General features: G+C 47.9%; 1 protein-coding gene across 6 annotated transcripts in view; it reads right to left on the reverse strand.

Moving 5' to 3' along the window:
* The window catches only part of TCF20 (transcription factor 20), a 182,443-nt gene that overhangs the window by 45,153 nt on the left and 118,983 nt on the right, over positions 1-18,307 (reverse strand). For all 6 annotated transcript variants that reach the window (XM_049884508.1, XM_049884509.1, XM_049884510.1 and 3 more), the window contains exon 2: positions 2,529-8,255. In XM_049884508.1, coding sequence (XP_049740465.1) covers positions 2,529-8,219 — 5,691 coding nt within the window. In that variant the 5' untranslated portion in view covers positions 8,220-8,255. The remainder of the gene's footprint in view (positions 1-2,528; positions 8,256-18,307) is intronic.

Here is an 18,307-nt window from a genome sequence, read left to right on the forward strand (position 1 = left end):
TGTAGGAGTTAGACCCCTGATTCAATCCAATTCAACCAAGTAACTGTCCCCCTGGAGGGGCATGGGTGTACTGAAAACTGGTGGAAGTAGTCAAAGGTTTGCCCCCTGAATGATGAGACCCTGTCCCTGCCCCTACAAACCCACCATCTCCTTCCCCGCTTGGCTTCTATGATGCTCGAACCACGCTTATATTTCCTAGATGTGAAACGTCAAGATTTTTTCTGAGAAAACCGAACTCAGAGATGAGACCTATAGATGCTACCTGGGTGTCTCATCACTTTACACAGAGGATTACCACCAACGAACCTTCTCACACTGTAAGACAGAGCTTCATTTATTTTAGTGTCCCTCTCTTAAATGTATAAATGGATAGCCAAGGACAACCAGCATTTCAATAACCTCTGACGAGAAAGAAACAGGAAAGAGGCAAAAGGATTAAAGCAAAAAGAATACATGTAATGTGCTCAAAAGGTAAGGGAAACTACTGCAGCCATAAAACAGCCTATAACTATTAAAAAAAAAAAAATCAGTGTATTTAGAGAAGAAAAAGCTCTTGAAGAGAACAGAAATAAAAGTAAATAAACAAAAGGTTAGGTGGTAATGCTAAAGAAAGCATAGAGAAACTAGAACAAAAAGGCAAAAAGAGATGGAACACAGAACAGGGGAGAAAAGATAAAGCCACTGGATCAACTTAGGAGGTATAAGGCCTAACTAATAAATTCCAGAAAGAGAAAACAGAGCTGACAAATTACCCAAGAAACAACACACGACAAATTTCCTGAACTGAAAGACCTGAGTTCTCAGGTGGAGCATGATCTCAGAGTGCCCAGTACTATGACTGAAAAGAGAACTATCTCAGGACCTACCACTATGAAATTTCAGGATCCTAGGGAAAACAAGATCCTCAAACCTTCCAGAAGAGTAGAACAGGTCACACAGAGAGGAATGAAGATCAGTATGACTCCAGTCTGCTCAACCGCAGCACTGGAAGCTAGAGCACAAGCCAGGAGCAACGGCTTCAAAACGTGGAGGGAAAATTATTTCAAATCTAGAATGCTATACCCAGCCAACTCTCAATGAAAAACGAGGGTGGGATAAAGACATGTTCAGATATACAAGATCTCAACAAACGGACCCTCAGTACAGCCTTTTCAGGAAACTACTAAAGGACGATGTAGTCCGTTAAGTGAGGACTCACACTAAGAAAGAGGAAGACAGTGCTCAGCAGAGGAGAGAAGTAAATGAACATACGTCCTGGGAGAACAGCTACGAGACACACCTGAGGAGAAAATACCCTGACTGGGAAGTCTGGATTAGAAAGATGTGGTCCAAGAAAATAGAAAGCAAATGAGAACATGCAATAATTAATAATCCTGGAGAAATGAAAAGTTTTACAAGAAATGAAATATAATCACGGTATAGTTTATTAGCATTTGCACAGTCACTAAATTGAACACAGGACATTTGGGAGACTGGAAGGAAGGGGTGTGTGTGTGTGAGTGTGTGTGGGGGCAAGGGCTAAATGCTACATCCTCACTTATAATAGAGGCAGTAAACCCACTGCCGTCGAGTTGATTCCGACTCATAGCGACCCTATAGGTCAGAGGAGAACTACCCCATAGAGTTTCCAAGGAGCGCCTGGTGGATTTGAACTGCCGACCTTTTGGTTAGCAGCTGTAGCACTTAACCACTACACCACCAGGGTTTCCAATAGAGGCAGCAGATGTCTAAAACTAAAATAAAAAAATTACAAATAGTAGTAAATGGCTATCGTTTAGAAACAAAGAAAACTGGCAGAAGCAGTGACTTTTGGAAGTTGAACTACTGAAAGTGACTGCTTCTGGGAAGCAGGAACCAGGTTTGAGGAGGGGTGGAGCAGGGACCCTTGTTTAATAAGCTTTATACAGCTCTGGCAGGAGCTCTGGTGGCACAATCAGTTAAGTGCCCTGCTGCTACCCAAAAGGTTGGCAGTTCAAACACACCTGGCAGCTCCATGGGAGAAAATCCTGGCGGCAATCTGCTTCCATAAGGATTACAACCAAGAAAACCCTATCGGGCAGCTCTACTCTGTCACGTGGGGTCGCTATGAGTCGAAATCAACCTGATGGCACCTAACAACAACAACGTAGCACTTGCATGACTTTGTAACATACAGACATGTTGCAGTGATAGAAGTCAGAGTTACGTAAATCTTTTGGATTGCCTACTTCATTTTCAGTCCAGCATTTGGTTCTAGGAGCTCTAAATTTGGAGAAGTAATCATGTGATGGAAACCCTGGTGGCGTAGAGGTTAAGTGCTACGGCTGTTAATCAAAGGGCCAGCAGTTCGAATCCGCCAGGCGCTCCTTGGAAACTCTATGGGGCAGTTCTACTCTGTCCTATAGGGTCGTGACGGCACTGGGTTTTTTTCTGTGTGTTTTTTTTTTATCGTGTGATATGTATGAATAAAAAGTAAAGGTGGGAGAAACAGAACCAAAATCAAGTAACAAGTGTCAAAGAGCAAACTGGTAAGGGATTCTGGTACTCACCATCTCTCTGGCTATTTCCAGCGCTTCCTGCAGGCCGTAGAGCCTGCCACAGACCAGGTAGATTCCATTGGCCCAGAGAATACAACCCTCATGGACCCAAAATTCGTTGCTGTCAAGAGGTAGTTCGGGGATTTGTAACTCCAGCTCGGGGCCACCTTCTGAAGTGGTGGGCACACAGGGTTTTGAGTCCAAAGCAGTCTTTTCGCTGCTGCCCTCGGTGGTTGCTTTTTTACACGGGAGCCCCCTGGAGAGTGACCGAGGGCCTCCGCCACAGTCTTCCGAGCGGTGTCGCCGCTTAAACCTGGGGTGAGCGGCCAGGCTCCTCTGCTCTTTCTGCTGTTGCTGCCGCTCGTCCTCCTCCTCAGTGTCCGTCTTGGAGCCGTTGGAAGCACTTTTGTGCCGCACCTTAACTTTGCTCTGCATTTCCGTGGCTCTCTTAGGAGGCGGGTTCTTCGGGAGAGTGGCTGCATAATCTTGGGGATAAAAGGGTCCAAAGAGGTCACCCATGTTCCGGTAACTGGCCCACTTGCCACACAGACAGCAAACCAGGTGCCCCATAACAGAGGACTCTGTCACCACAGGTCCCTGCAGCATAAAGGATGAAGCTGGGAGCGCCTTGCTTTCTGTGCTGCTGGGTGGAGGAGTCAGTGATCTCTGGCCCTTCCGGCCCCTCACCAATTTGGTCTGTTCTTCTTCCTCAGCATTGATGATTGTACAAACGGCTCCGAGTTCACACTTGTTTACTACGTGGATATAAGGGAAAAAGGACTTGTTCTTGGCGTCGGTTTTATCCAGTGGCTGGGTGGCGTACTTCAGTTTGATCTCGGGTTCTTGAGGCTCTACGATGGGAACTGCTTGTTTGGTTTTCCGCTTCCGTGGCTGTGCCCCAGGCTTCCGTCTCTCCCTCCTTTGTCTCTGCTTTTTTGGCTTTGGCTCTCCATCTGCAGAACCTTCTGGTATCTGTGGGGGCTGAGGGGGTGGAGGGGGTGGCTGCTGTTTCTTTTGCTTATTCACACTACCGATGGGTCTCCCCTTCTTCTTTCCTGAAGGGAAATATCCCTTTGGGGGGAAACACTCCTGTTTGGGTGAAACGGTCACTGTATCGCTCTCTTTCTCTTCAGCCTTGGGGTTTGCCTCAGGGGCGAGTATGCCCACTGGAGGTACATTCTTTGAGTCAGGAAAGATTAAAGGTGCTGTCCCACAGAGGGAACCATCTGGTCTCCCTTGGTTACTACCAGGCTTCTGTGAGGTTGTAGAAGCCATGGCACCCGGGAGTTCCTTTCCAGCAGCAACTATTTCTGGATGTGTCTCTGTCTTCACTTTGTCGTCCCCACTGCCACGCCACTCTTCTGAGGACCTTGGAAGGGGCTTTTCAACGTTCAACTCCTGGTTTGTTGGACTGACTAGGTCAGATACCACCTCACTTTTTCTCTTCTCCATCTCAGCTTCCTGGGTAGCAACACTCCCACCTTCAGGAGGTCCACTCTTCAGAGACAGTATGTCATCAAGGGTAACCGTGTCCCCCCCAACCTCGGCGCTGTTCGAGGACGCACTCCTCCTAATATTTGGGGATGTGATCTTCTGAACAATAGCTTCCAGCTTCAATCCCCGTCCTTTCCGTGGGGGCAGTATTTTGGTCTTAGCAGGGCTCGTGAGGGTAACAGCAGGGCAGTTTCTATTATCTGGACCTGCCAGGTCCTTGGAGGACTCTCTCTTAGGGATACCCTTGATATCCTGACTGTGAGAAAGATGGGCATAAGAATTGAATGCTTTCTCAACGCCTTCTTTTGATGGCGGAAGGAGGCGCCCTTTATCTTCGGTGTTGCTGTTCTTCACCTCTTGTGACTGTCTTTTACTGGGAATGGGAGAGATAAAAGAACGGACACGCCTCCTCATGATTAAGGGGTTTTGAGGAGAATGATCCTCTTGACCTGGAAGTCTTAGCATAACATTACTAGGTTTGGATGACTGTGGAGACTCAGCTAGTCCATGTCCATCAGTCTCGTGCGGTGGTCCGTACCTTTTTTGATTGGACATTCCTGGAGGACCACTGCTTTTGGCCGGGGAAGCCTGCCGAGAAAGATCCCAACAAGATTCTTGTTGTAACTTCTGGGAGCCATGCTTCAATTCCATGCCTTTGTTGGGCAGACCATCACCAGACAAGAGGCAGCGCCCAGCTTCCTGACCGCTAGGGTCATGGTAAGTCCCCATTGGTGGGCCATACATCATGCCATCTTTGTCATTTTTCAGAGGGCTCCGCACTCTGTCGAGAAACTGCTGCTGCCTCGGGCTCTTGCGCAGCCCCTCCTGCCTGTGCTGTGCAGCAGCGATGACCCCCTGAGCAGATGTACTGCTCCAGTCCTTATACTCCTCTTGTTGCTGTTGGTACATCTGCCTCTTATAATGCAGCTGAGAATTCAAGCCTGTGTTAGGGTCTCCGTAAGCATGAGCCCGAGCGTTTGTGTGATAAGCAGATGCCAGGCTTTCCGAGTTGGGAGAAAAGGGAGCGTGTAGGGAACTCCTGTTGGTCCTCTCCGAAAAGGTCATATGTGGGTTCATGTGATGAGGGTCTCCCCCTGGGCCTCTGCTCCTCCCAGGAGACATCTTCAATTTTTCTGAAAAGTCATGATACTGAGAATGGGACCGACCCCTCATCCCCTCCCGACCACCAACTCTGCCAGGGACCCGCCTCATCGGTGTGGGTCTGCTCTCTTGTTGAGAGCCGTAGTCTGAGATGGAATCGTGGACCGCTGCTCCAGGACTAGCATTGCCTCGGTAAGACTCATGCTTGATGCTGGTAGGATGGCAGTGATCTCCAGATTTCTTGTTGTTGAAACTAGCCTGGGATTTGGATTGTTCAAAGTCTTCCTCTTTTATCTGCCCACTCTGGGATTTCAGCTTTGTGTCCATGGACACCAACCCACCCGGAAGAATGACCGACTGACTTAAACTTGGATTGAGACGTTCACTTCTCCCCATTCTGGTATCAGCACCCATGTGTCCCAATGAGTGAGCCCCTGCGTCCCTGACAATCTGTCTTAGTGGAGATATGTCACAGATCACTGATCTTCTTTCAGAGAGAGAACCCCCAGCCTCGTGTGCTGACGACTGAGGCTCTATGTCAAACTTCCTGGGAATTGGATAGTCAGCCAAATTGATCTGTTTCATTTCAGGAGCTGTGCTGCTTGATTTCCTTTCCCAGGGACCCCAGTGGGGGTTTTCTAACAGGGACCCTATGCTTTTGTTCAGAAGGCCCCTGGTAGCTAATTCATTGGTTTGACTGACTAAGACATTGGGCCTCGAAGCTCCTTCCAGGCCACCGGCCATCCCCTGGTGCTCCTGGGTACTCCTAGAATACCTCCTGTCGGGGTGGTGGTGGTAACCCTGAAGCACTTCCTGCAGGAGGCTGGGGAACTTCTCATTTCTACCCTTTCGTTCCCCATGGCCAGTGAAATCCCCCTTTTCTTGCCCTGTAGGATACTGAGGAAAACCACTGACATTTCGTGGCATGGCTGACCCCAAACTATCTTTGTAACTATAGCGCAGGCTTCCAGGAGATTTGCCTGGCTCAGTTCTGCCTGTAAAACTAGGGCCCACTGCAGAATGCCCACTCTGGCCATTTCCCTCTCCATTGTGGTTGGAGTTACTATCTCCATTCTTGTTTCCTTTGCCCCCTCCTCCTGGAGGCTCTGGCTGTGGAAGTGTTGTGTGGCTGGCTTCCTTGGCCCCTCCAGTGCTAGGTGGCCTTTGAGCAGCCACAGGATCATCCTCTGCGGAGCCCTTATCTTGTCCACCAGTCTTTTCTACCCGACTTGCCATGGCTTCCCGGGAGACAATCACCCCAACCGTCTTCTCATTGACTTTTGGGTTGGCCTCGGGTGACAATGGCGTATCCTTAGCGTCTGGCGAGGCAGCCTCTTCTCTTGCTGCAGGACTGGCACTGAGCTGGGGTGGTTCGTTCTGAGTGCCTTGTGCTGGTGAGGAGCCAGCTTTCTCTGAGGTGCCACCCTTGTAGGTGGTGTCAGAGCTGGTGCTCTGGCCGCTAAGTTGCCTCACTCTCTCGCCTTGATCCTCAGAACTGCTGGAGCAGCCTCCATCCAACGACTCTGCCATGGGAGACTTCAGTTGTTCTTCAGGCTGCGAGGAACCTTCAGAGTTTGTGCAGCTGTCTGCCTTCTTAGAAGATGAGGAGGGCCTCTTGGAGGTCTTCTTCTGAGGTGTCAGGGCATCAGAAAGTAACATGTGCTGGACGGTATTAGGAAGATTGGCCACCTGAGTACTCAGGGCACTCAAACTACTCAGCCCAGGATCTGTCAGTCGCTTTTCTGGCATGCCTTCTAGTCCAAATCCTTTGAAGCCTGCTGCATGAGAATTAGGACTGGGCATCATTGATGGGGTTGGACTGAGCTGAGGCATTAACTGTAAAATTCTGTTTCTGGAGCCCATGGGCACACTGCCTTGCCCACACTGGAGACTCTCCCCACTCTGCATGAGAGGAGACGGGGTAGAGCTACAGCTTGGAGACTGAACCACAGAGGCAGCTGGAGAAGGGTTAGAAATGGGGCTGAAGTTCTGATGGAACTGCATGGGGGACCGCACGGGGACCTCCGGCTGGTTGTACTGCCCCACCTGGCTCTGCAGGGGCAGCTTGGTGGCAGTGTTGGTATACTGCATCACATGCTGAGGGTGCTGCTGCGGCTGCGGCTGCTGCTGCTGCGGCTGCTGCTGCCCCTGCCCCTGCTGGGTCCCTTGTGGAATCTTTGCCTGTTCAAAATTTTTCATAGACTGGGGCTGATAGCTGTAATTTGATTGTGTTCCATAAGCCTGTGTGTTAGAGCCCACGTTATGTCCTTCATACTGGGAACTGGCATTCACACTGTAACTGCCATCATAGCTCTGCCCAGACTGGCTGAAACGCTGTGGTGAAGGGAAGGAGGAGGAGGAGGAGGAAGAGGCAGAAGACTGGTAGTGCTGGCCAAACTGACCCACTCTTAACTGGTAACCAGTAGCAGAGGACGGCAGAGTTGAGGGCCGCTGCATCGGCTGTAGATGGGATGAGCTGGACGCTGGCTGGCCAGTGGCTTGTGGCAGAGGCTGATGGGACTGGTACAGCTGCTGTCTCAACTGCTGTACTTGCTGCTGCTGCTGCTGCTGGCTGGAAGCCTGCTGTTGGTACTGAGTGCTCCCTGGAGAGAAAGGCCCCGTGTAATCCTGCTGATAATGAGACACACCACCAAGGGCAGAGTGCTGTGCCTGAAATTGGCCCACGTGACCCTCACTCCCGTACTGATTGCCAAAGCTGCTCCCCTGGGGGGGTCCATAGCTCTGCACAGGCCCAGAAGGCCTTCGCTGAGGAGGCTGTGGGGTCCCTGTTGCCACGGGGTCTTTGTTGCCTGCCATGTAGTAAAAATCTCCAGCTTCTTTCCTGAAGCCCTGGTAGCTTTGATGGCCAGAGGTTTCGCTAGCCATTGCGGCGGCGGCGGCGGCAGCGGCGGCAGCAGCAGCAGCAGCCGCTGTCCCTCGCCGTCCGCCACCACCGCTGCTGCTGCCGCCGCCACCTCCACCACCAAAATTCTGGAACATGTGGGCCTGCCGAGGGCTGAACTCTTCCGTCCGGGACGAACCGTGCGCCTCCTGCGGGTAGCTCTGCTGGCTTCCGTGGTAGCTGCTTTGCTCCCGAAAGGACTGCATGCTGGTCAGCAACACAGCAGCAGGCCAACAGCCCTCCTAGAAGCGGGAGGAGAAGGAAAAACATTAGACGAGCCATCTTCTTGACTGCACACAAAAACCAAGTCTAGGTTACCAATGGGAGAAGGTAATCCAGATGCCCAGATGAGACTCACTGGTTTCAATTTCACCTCCTTTATTTCTTATCTTATCCATTTCTTAAACTGCAAATAAGCAGAGAAATGGCCTCAAAAGTGAGGCAGGAATCTACGAGAATTAGAAGAAACACTCAGGGTAAATACAAATTCAATACAGTAAAAACCTCATTATAGATAAATGGGTCCAAAAAATGCCACTGGGCTAAACTATGGGCCTACTGTTACTGAAAAACGGCAATTTTAAAATAAGTCTCCCAGTCAGTGTGGGGAGGGGTGTGAGAAAACCACTTTCATATCTAAGACTGGTCACCAAACTGAGACTCTCCAACAATGATGGGGGTCACTCCACCAGCTGCCTGGCTCCCTTCTGACCACCTCTGAGACACGGAACTGGCCTAGATATAAGCAAGTCCCTTATATTTAAAGGCACATTATTGCTGGTTTACTGTAACTACCAGTGACTTGTGATGACCCCAGGACACTCAACCCTTATCACCTGTCTGGATTCCTTATGTAGCAGTCAGCCACACAGATGTGGGACTCAACCTCTTGCCACATGTTTACGTCCAAGGCACTCCACTCAACCACCCACCCCACTCCCTGGGTACAACAGGCTAGAGAGTAGCAGTGATGGGAAGTTCCAGCACTTTTAACCCCCACGTGATTTTCCACTTGCCAATCTAGTAGATGGCACTCACAAAGCGACCCTTCCCTAACTTATCTGATTGAGCCAACACTCTGCAAAGCATCTTTGCTAACACGGAGCCCTGGTGGCACAGTGGTTAAGAGCTCGGCTGCTAACCAAGAGGTTGGTAGATCGAATCTACCGGCTGCTCCTTAGAATCCCTATGGGGCAGTTCTGCTCTGTCCTATAGGGTCACTGTGAGTTGGAATTGACTTGGCTCCAGTGGGTTTGGTTTTGGGTTCTTTCCTAACACATCCCTTCTCTTAAAACAATTAACTAAGAGCTGATTTTCATTTTGCCATTTGCTCAGGTCTGTCTTCTTTCCAGGTTCAGAGATGAATATGACAAAGCCAAACTGGCTCCAAATGACTTTAAAATCAATTGTTTAAGAAAGATATTATGGAACACATATGGGATAAGGTGAATTACTAATACACAGTGTTTACCTACAATGCTTTTTGAAGAGTGCTCTTTAGTTCCCTCTTGGGGGAGCTGAAAATGGAGTTGCCTGTAGCTAAGTCAGTGATCCTTTTAAAAGGTAAGTCAGATTCCACCTTATTTCAAAAGGTTACCACAGACCCCCATTCTCTTTCACTGTGAAGCCAGTCTCTGAGGCCCGGCCCACCGCATGACCTCTGACCTCATCCTTGCACCGGGAAAGGCCCACCATGTTCCTACTCAGGGACTTTACTCCCACCTGAGATGCTCATCCTTATAGCCACATTCAGTCTGGCCAATGTCACCTGACTGGTAAGACCTTCCCTGGCCAACCTACTTAAAGTAGCAAATTACAACCCCTCCCCCAAGCTTTAAGGAGACTTTGTGGCGCAGTGGTTAAGCTCTCAGCTGTTAGTCAAAAGGTGGGCGATCTGAGCTCACCAGTGGCTCCACAGGAGAAAGATGTGGCAGTCTTCTTCCGTAAGAACTACAGCCTTGGAAACTCTATGGGGCAGTTCTACTCTGTCCTGCAGGGTCAGAGTGGGAACTGACTTTCCAGCAACAGGTTTAGTTTTGTGGGTTTCCCCCAGCTCTCCCTATCTCCTTCTTCCCCTAAATCCCTCTGCTTTAGTTTCCTTTCGGCACTTATTCCCCACATACATGCTACTTGTTTACTCTCTGTCTCTCCTGCACTAGATGATAAGATCCATGAAGGGCAGACCTGTGCCTGTTCCGATATAATCCCTGTGTCATTAAAACAACAAGAAGCACATGCAGGCATCCATGTGAAGTAGTAAATGAACAGTGTAGGAACTTGGCACTGGAGAATTAGGCTAGAACTTGCATATTCAGGGATGGTAGTGTTGGAGGGACAGGGAGAATTGCAGGAAGACAAAACAATAGGATCCAAAAGCAGAGCTGGAGAATGAGGAAAACCCTGCCATACATCTTCCAGATCCAGTTCCAAAGGAAAAACCCCAACTCGGGTCCACATGAGGCCCCGAGGAAAGACTTCAGAAAGTAAACATGGCTCAGAGCGGAAGGTGACAATCCCAAACTCTGAAAGCTTAACCCACCTCTTCCTGAAATATCCTTCTTGTATGTGAAATAGCTAGACAAATAGCCAGGTCAACTGCTTGGATCTTAAATCTGATGATGGTCACATGGTCCAAAGCCATCACTGAACAGCCAAGTACAAACAATCCCCAAATCTAAAGGGAACCGCTCTCATCCTCTACAACAGACTGCTGCGTTCTTTGCTCCCGCTAAGTCTGCCGGGCAACAGGTGACGGCTACTTGAGTGTGTACAACACAGAGCTCGATACTGTTCTGGCACTTTACGTGCATTCACTCAACCCTCACAACACTGCCAATCTCCTCATTTTTCAGATGAGGAAACCACACAGCTCCCGAGGAGCAGGGCTGAGGGCCAAGCTCAACATGCTCCCCCAGGCCACAGTCCTGACACTACCCGGAGGATCCCTACTCGGTCAGCCATCAGTCAACAGCTGCCACTTGTCCTGTCAGAGGTCAGCCTCGAAAGTGGAGGCCACCAACAATACTTTTCAGCGTAAGTCTCTTCTCCGCCTCCCCCTCACAAGTACTTCCAACGCCACTGCCAGCTGCTTCTCCACCTCCTCCATTCTTTCTAGGCCTGCCAGAACAATTCCGTCCACGCACACATTTTTCCTGTTTGTGGTCTCTTAGTGCCAGTGGCCTTTTCTAGATGCTAAAAGAAGGCTGATGGGTTAAGCTGAACAAAAAGACCAAATCTGACAGTTTAAACTAATGAAAAGCTTCCTTTAGAGACGATCTATAAATAAATACATGTTCAACTCATCCTTTTGCAAATAAAATCAGATTTCTGAAGACTGGAGTGTGTAAACAATGCTGCCACTTGCTCCGTATTTTCCCTACAGGAGCCACTACTGTAAACATTCCACACGCTCCTGCGGCCACCCTGATGCTAAGAACGCTATCTCCAGACAGGGAAACAGACTGGGCACGACGACTCCTTCTGAGGTCCATCTCAGCCCTTCTCTGTAGATTCCCCATCTCTGCACACTGTCCTCCTCCTTATTATGCTGCTTCTAGTTTACAAACTAGAAGAAAAGGAAAAAACCACAACCAAATACCTCCAGCAGGGTACCAGTCAAGCTAAATGTTCTCAGTATTCAGGAAGTGTCTGAGTACCAGAAGGTGGTTGCACGTTTTATCTTTTTCAGTAGTTCCAAGTAAAGCAATTAGGAAAGCAAGTGTACCAGCAATTAAAAAATTAACCCTCGGGTATTTATTGTAATTGTAGCATTATACAATCAGCTAATAATAACAATCATTCTAATACCATCCCATCATTTAAAAAAGACAGCATCAGTGTCATCAGTTTTTAAAGCACGTAATTAAGAACCGACAAATGACGAATACCCTTTTTTGGAAGAATACAGACGCGGTAAAGAAAACCTGACGGGCAAAAAGAAACCAGTCGCTAAGGAAGTTGCATAGACTCGGTAAGAAGAGGTTCACCAACGTGCTTCCCTCCCTGTTTTCTTCACTTGTTCTTAACATTTCTGAGCAGTTTCAGAAGATCGTGGAAGTGTACCAGTTAGGTCCAGAACCCAGTGACTTTATGTTCAATGGACCAGAGCCCACACACCGACCTTGCCACCACTGCTTCCCCCACGGGACGCTTCCCTCTCCACCCTGAGGGCCAAGGACCCAGCTGTCTTACAGAAAACCAGCACCATTAGCTTTCTTTTCCCTGTTTCCTTCACATGTCCGACACCATCCCACTCCCTAATCTAGTTTCTTCTCTGCAAAGTTCTCCAAACTCTCAAGGCAGTTTCTTCTCATCTTTCCCAAGTACTTGCTTCCTCCTTCATTCCAGGTTTACCCACTGATTCTTTGTTTATTCCCCTTCCTTGCCTTAAAAAATGCTCCAATCCTTAAGATATTAACACCACACGGGCCTCTCTCTGGCTCTGGCCCTTGTGTGGTGGGCATTCTCGGCTCAGCTTCCCTCCCTGCCCATCTTCAGCCACTCTAGGCCCTGGGGAGGGGATGCTGAAAAGACTGTCAACAGGCCCCACTGACCTCTGGCTTCTGGCCCAGTCTGGCTAGTGAGAGGCGGGAGGAGAAATGGATAGAAGAATTCATTCTCCTGGCTCCCACCCTGTGGTCACTGAGGCTGGCTGAGATGTTCCACCAACGGCCACGGCTCTGGACAGACCACCCAAACAGCCACCTTTCTCCAGGCTTCCCAGAACCACTTCTTCCCCCTGCCCTTCAGGCCTAGGGGTAGTAACAGCCCCTTGCTAGTGCTCGCCCAGGAGATTCCACTTTCCCCTGATGACTTCTCCAAACTGTGCTCACCCTCTGTAAACAGCCCCTTTATTAGTATAACCCTTTGCATTGTTGCCAGCTCAGCATTGTGAGCCACCTCTTAATCCTCTGCAGATCAGAGGCTGGGGCTGAGGATCCCTCCAGTGTGGTTCTGGGTGACAGTCTGTCAAAGAGAAGCAAGAGAAAGATGTGGAAGACAGAAGAAAAGGAGAGGTCGCAATAGATATGCCCTGTGAGCTCCTGCGAACTGCCCACTGTGATCTTTGTGGGAGATGGCCGGGAGCCATTCCTGACCCTCACAGTCCCAGTTCTTCCGTGGTTGTGCAAACTCTTAATTTCTATATTAAAACCCTTCCTACCCGGCATAGACAGTGACCCTTTTCCTGAACGAACCCTGAATGACACAATTAAGCACTCCTCAAATCACCTGGTTTGAGTGTGCCATCTGTTTCCTACCAGGACCCTGGCTGACAGAGCTCCGCTCTTGTTCCTGGGCTTCAGAGCAGGCTATTATCACTCTGGGAGCGAGGGACTTCTATTTCATGCAACATGGCATACCAGAGGGACTGAAAATCCTCCCTCAACAAAACACCTAGAAATGTCAGACAAAACGCACAGCCAAAATGCAAGAAAGTAAGAAACGCTCAGGGCTCAGAATAGGAATACTAAAAACAGACTTGCAAGCAGGTTCGGGGCTTTGACTGCCAGGGATGGAGTGGGGTGGGGTCTGCAGGCCTTATGAGCTATGGTGCAAGGGTTTTCACGACCACACAGGACCCTCTTTAGGTGGTAGTGGGGAGACAGAGTCACTTCTGCATGTAAGGCCTCTGGGCAGTGTGACTTGTGCCTGGAATAATATCTACAAAGATGACAAAATTATTTATTCTTAGGCAGTCACCAATTCATTTTCAGCAGCAAAGACAATACTGTTCTTTCCTCAATTGGCCCAACTTCTTATCCTCAAGGAAAAACACCATCCTCTCTCAGATATCCTAAGCAAGAAGCTTCAGAATAACCCCCGACTCATCTTACTTTAACTCTTTGTATTTCCGATGTTACCAAATCATGACCTTTCTTCATTTCTTGTTATCTGCCCTCTGCCTCTCCATCCTTGTCACTGCCATCAGAACCTTCCTTGGATTAAATTAACATTTCCAGAAATTCTCTTTCCCAGCACTAGTCTTCTGGAAGAGCTTTTCTTCCCCTGCATTTTGACACTGTCTCCCTTCCCACATACCTTGAACCCCTCTTCAAGTTTCTGCCCCTCCAACCCTCTCAAACAAACCTGTTTAGTGCCCACTGCCACGGCTCACTCTCACCCCGGCCTCTCTGACACACGCCTAGGCCCTGAAATTCTTCCCACCATGTCAGGTCATACGGCTCTCAGAATCTTAGAGGTTCCTGAAACATGATCTTTTCCACAAGTCTTTCTTAACGCAGAGAATCTGTTGCCTTTCTCTGCTTAGTTCAAACGAACTTTGTAAAATCCATTTACTTTTAACCTGTATGTAACATGTGTGCTACTGATATAATAACTGTTGTCGTTCACTGCCGTTAAGTAAACTCTGACTCACGGTGACTTTCCACGTAACAGAACTAAACGTAGCCTGGTCCTAGGCCATCTCCACGATTACTGGTTACGTTTGAGTTCACTGTTGTGGCTATTGTGGCCCCAGTTGTATTTTGAGTGTCTTCTAACCTAGAGGGCTCATCTTCCATTACTATATTGGAAAATATCCTGCTGGAATCCATAAGGTTTTCATTGGCTGATTTTTGGAAATAGATCGCCAGGCCTTTCTTCTCGGTCTGTCTTAGTGTGGAAGCTCCGCTGGAACCTGTCTACCATGGATGACCCAGCCAGTATTTGAAATACCAGTGACATAGCTTCCAGCATCACAGCGACATGCAAGCCACCACAGGACAACAAACTGATAGACGGGTGGTGGGATGTAATAATAGCTGCCATTTATTAAGCAATTTCTATATGTCAGCACTGTGTGGCTTTACATATATCTCAACCTATGGATGAGAAAAGAAACCCAGATAAATTATGTAATCTGCAAAAAGTCACTCTCCTAGGACATGCTGGAGTTGATGTCCTAGCTCAAATTCTCTTGATTCTAAAGCCCATATTCCTTTCTTTCACCACAAATTGAGCAAGAAGACCCAAACCCATGTGTTTGAAAATCCTGGACAAGGACTTGGGTCAGATAATAATTTGCAGCCAGCATTTATTTACTGCATGCCTCCCACATGCCACATCCTACACCAGCTGCTCAGAGAAGTTAAACAAGCAAATATTCATAGTCAACAGAAAGTGGGATGTGGAATGCCCACCCCAGAGCCCAGTCTGCACTTTGGGCAGGAAGTACAGGCTCCAGCCAGCAGCAAGACACTGCTACTCTCACAAAGTTAGGGAAGCATTTTAGAAGGTGTTATGGATTGAATTGTGTCCCCCCAAAATGTATGTCATAAATCCCAAACCCTATACCTGTGTGGTTATAATTCCATTTGAGAATGGGTTTTCTTTGCTATGTTAATTTTTTATTAGGATGTGTTTTAAGCCAATCTCTTTTGAGATAAGAAAAAAAACCTGTAGCTGTCAAAATGATTCTGAGTCACAGCAGCCCTACGGGACAGAGTAAAACTGCCCCACAGAGTTTCCATGGAGCGCCTGGTGGATTCCAACTGCTGATCTTTTGGTTAGCAGCTGCAGCACTTAACCACTATACCACCAGGGTTTCCTCTTTTGAGAGAGGGCAGATTAAACATGCAGGGATGGAGTAAGACAGATGCCAGACCACATGAACATCTCCAAGGAGCCAAGGAACAGAAGCTGAAGAGACAAGGGCCTTTCCCAAGAGCCGAAACAAAGAGCCTTCCCCTAGGGCTGGCACCCTGGATTTGGACTTCTAGCCTCCTATACTGTGAGAAAATAAATTTCTGTTTGTTAAAGCCACCCAGTTACGGTGTTTCTGTTATAGCAGCACTAGGTAACTAAACAGAATTAATCTTGAAATCTGCTGCAATTAAGATGACTGCTTGTACTTGGATACATCTATGTTTGTTTCCTGTGTGCAAATGTAGGGTCCTCCTGAACGGATCAGGTACAAACAACTGCCCCATCGTCTGACTAATGAGTGACGTGATTTTCTATCATATTTCCTAAGCTCTGTCCTGTGTGTGTATGGGCACAGCCTGGATTCTTCTCAGTGACCGACGGGAACTGCAGCATAAGCAGGCCCGTAGAACAGGATGATGGGCTGATGGCGCTGGCCTGCTTCCTGGCTTGGGAGCCTAGGAAGGATCTTGAAAGCATCTTAAGCAACCAATTTGATCAGAAGTTCGCAAGAAACTTATCTAGACGAAAATAAACCCACCAGAATGCTGCAGATCTAAGAAGTTTGCTGAACTCAAGAGTAAAGCCCATTGCTCTTGGAGGGCCAAAACCTGCACTATATTAGCTGTGTAAACTATAAAAACTATCTACCTCCAACCACGATCAAATACATACAAGCAAAAGGTGAGGGTACACATTTATTAAATTCCCCCCCCGCCCCAAATTAAAAGATGGTATCTCATCTGGTGAGGTTAGGGCAAAGCTGGTACAAACAACAAAAGCAGCATAAATTATTACAACACTTCGGAAAAGTAATTTGGTAATAAAAATATTCATACCTTTTAATCTAGGAGTTCTATGTACTAAGGTTATCGCAAAACAAATAACCAAACTAAAAACAAAGTACCAAGATACTCACTTCAGTGATATCTATCCGTAAGAGGAAAAAACTGGTGGCCTAATTCTTTAACCTTTGAAAATGGTTAAGCGAATTACGGTATAGCCACTGAGTGAACTAGTACATACACAACAATTAAAAATAATCGTGAAGGCTGCTGCACCACGGAAAATTCTTACCATGTGTAGACTAAGATGGAGAACAGCGCATGGCAACTCAGACCTGTGCTGGGATTGCAACTCTCTAGAAATTGTTCATTTAGTCCCAGGTCAGAGGGAGTACGCAGAAAAATGAAAACCTTCTGTCTGTCAAGGGCGGCAGGGCTGCAGATGCCTTTTCTTCCTTCTCATTTCTATTTACGTGAATGTTTGTGTAGAAATAACCACTTATAAAAAATTCTATTAACTTTAATTAAAAAACATACCCCCTTTACACTGTCTCAAAAAAAATCCTTGATCTATTCCTACTGAAAGCAAAGCACTTCCTTGCCCAAGGGGAAGGAATGGAAGCAGGGGAGACTCACAGGCCCAGAGGCAGGTGGAGGAGGGAGGAAAACCTAGAGACAACCACGGGCACCTCAGGCAGCGTGGCGCAGCAGAGGAGTGTGCACAGAGAATCACCAATTGCGCTTTTTCAGAACCAGGCCTAAAAACAGATGAATTCCACCCCACAGTGGGCGGGCCTATTTTTAGACACAATCCCAAACAGCCAAGAGGCTGTAGCATCCTATCCACGGCATGCTTCCCTAACTACACAAAGTGCCATAAATCTGCTCCTGGGCAGATCGAAGGAGCCCAGGCCCCATCCTGGCCCCAGGACCGTCCTATATTTACAGGGAGTTCCAAGACCACACCTAGGAGGAGCAGGATGGCGAGAGGGTTCTCGGAAAGGGGGCAGGAGAGGGGTGATGCCAGTAGTAGCTCCCGCTAGTTGGGGCTCCCTGGTTTTTTTTCTCCCCCTTAACTGTTGAGCCTAAGGGCTTTTAAGATGTTACTGATCTTTCCCCCCTTCACTTAAAGGTTGTTTGAGCACATGATTTCTAAACCTTTATAAACAAAAACATCACAGAAAGCAATCAGTGTTGCCTCCTATAGGCAAAAAGTGTGTTTCATTTCATAACAGCAACAAAATTAAAAAGATACCAAGGAATAATCCAAAGTAAAAGTGGGCAAAAGCTATATGATAAAAATGATAAACTTTACTAAAGGACTCAAAACAAAACAAACAAAAAACTCCCATGTATCTGGGTAAGACGGTATTATCAAGATGTCAAGTCTCCTCAAATTAGCTTACAAAACTCTAATATTAGAGTCCCAGTCAAAACTTTCTGTATGGTATTAAAAAATAATTTTGAAAATTTCAAATGTACAGGAAAGCTGCAGAACACCACAAAGTCTCAAAGGCTGCTTTCAATGACATTCCTCAACTGCTAACATTTTATGTCACTTGTTCCACTACCCACATACACCCCACTATCGTTAGTCTTCTCCTGACCCCTTTGACAGCAAGCTGCAGACATGCAACCACATTACCCCAAAATACTCCGGTGTATATTTCCAGCAAACAAAGACACTCTCCTACAGAATTCGGCACACATCCTCCACATCAGAAAATCAATATATCACCACTACTCTACCATCCGATCCACAGATCACGTGCCAATTCTGTCTGCTGTCCCAGCAATGTCTCTTTCCCCTTTCTGGTTCAGGATTCCCACCCAGGAACGCACGCTGCCATGTCTCATCAGTACCCTGC

The sequence above is a fragment of the Elephas maximus genome, chromosome 4 (genome assembly GCF_024166365.1).
Source record: "Elephas maximus indicus isolate mEleMax1 chromosome 4, mEleMax1 primary haplotype, whole genome shotgun sequence".
Taxonomy (NCBI): Eukaryota; Metazoa; Chordata; class Mammalia; order Proboscidea; family Elephantidae; genus Elephas; species Elephas maximus.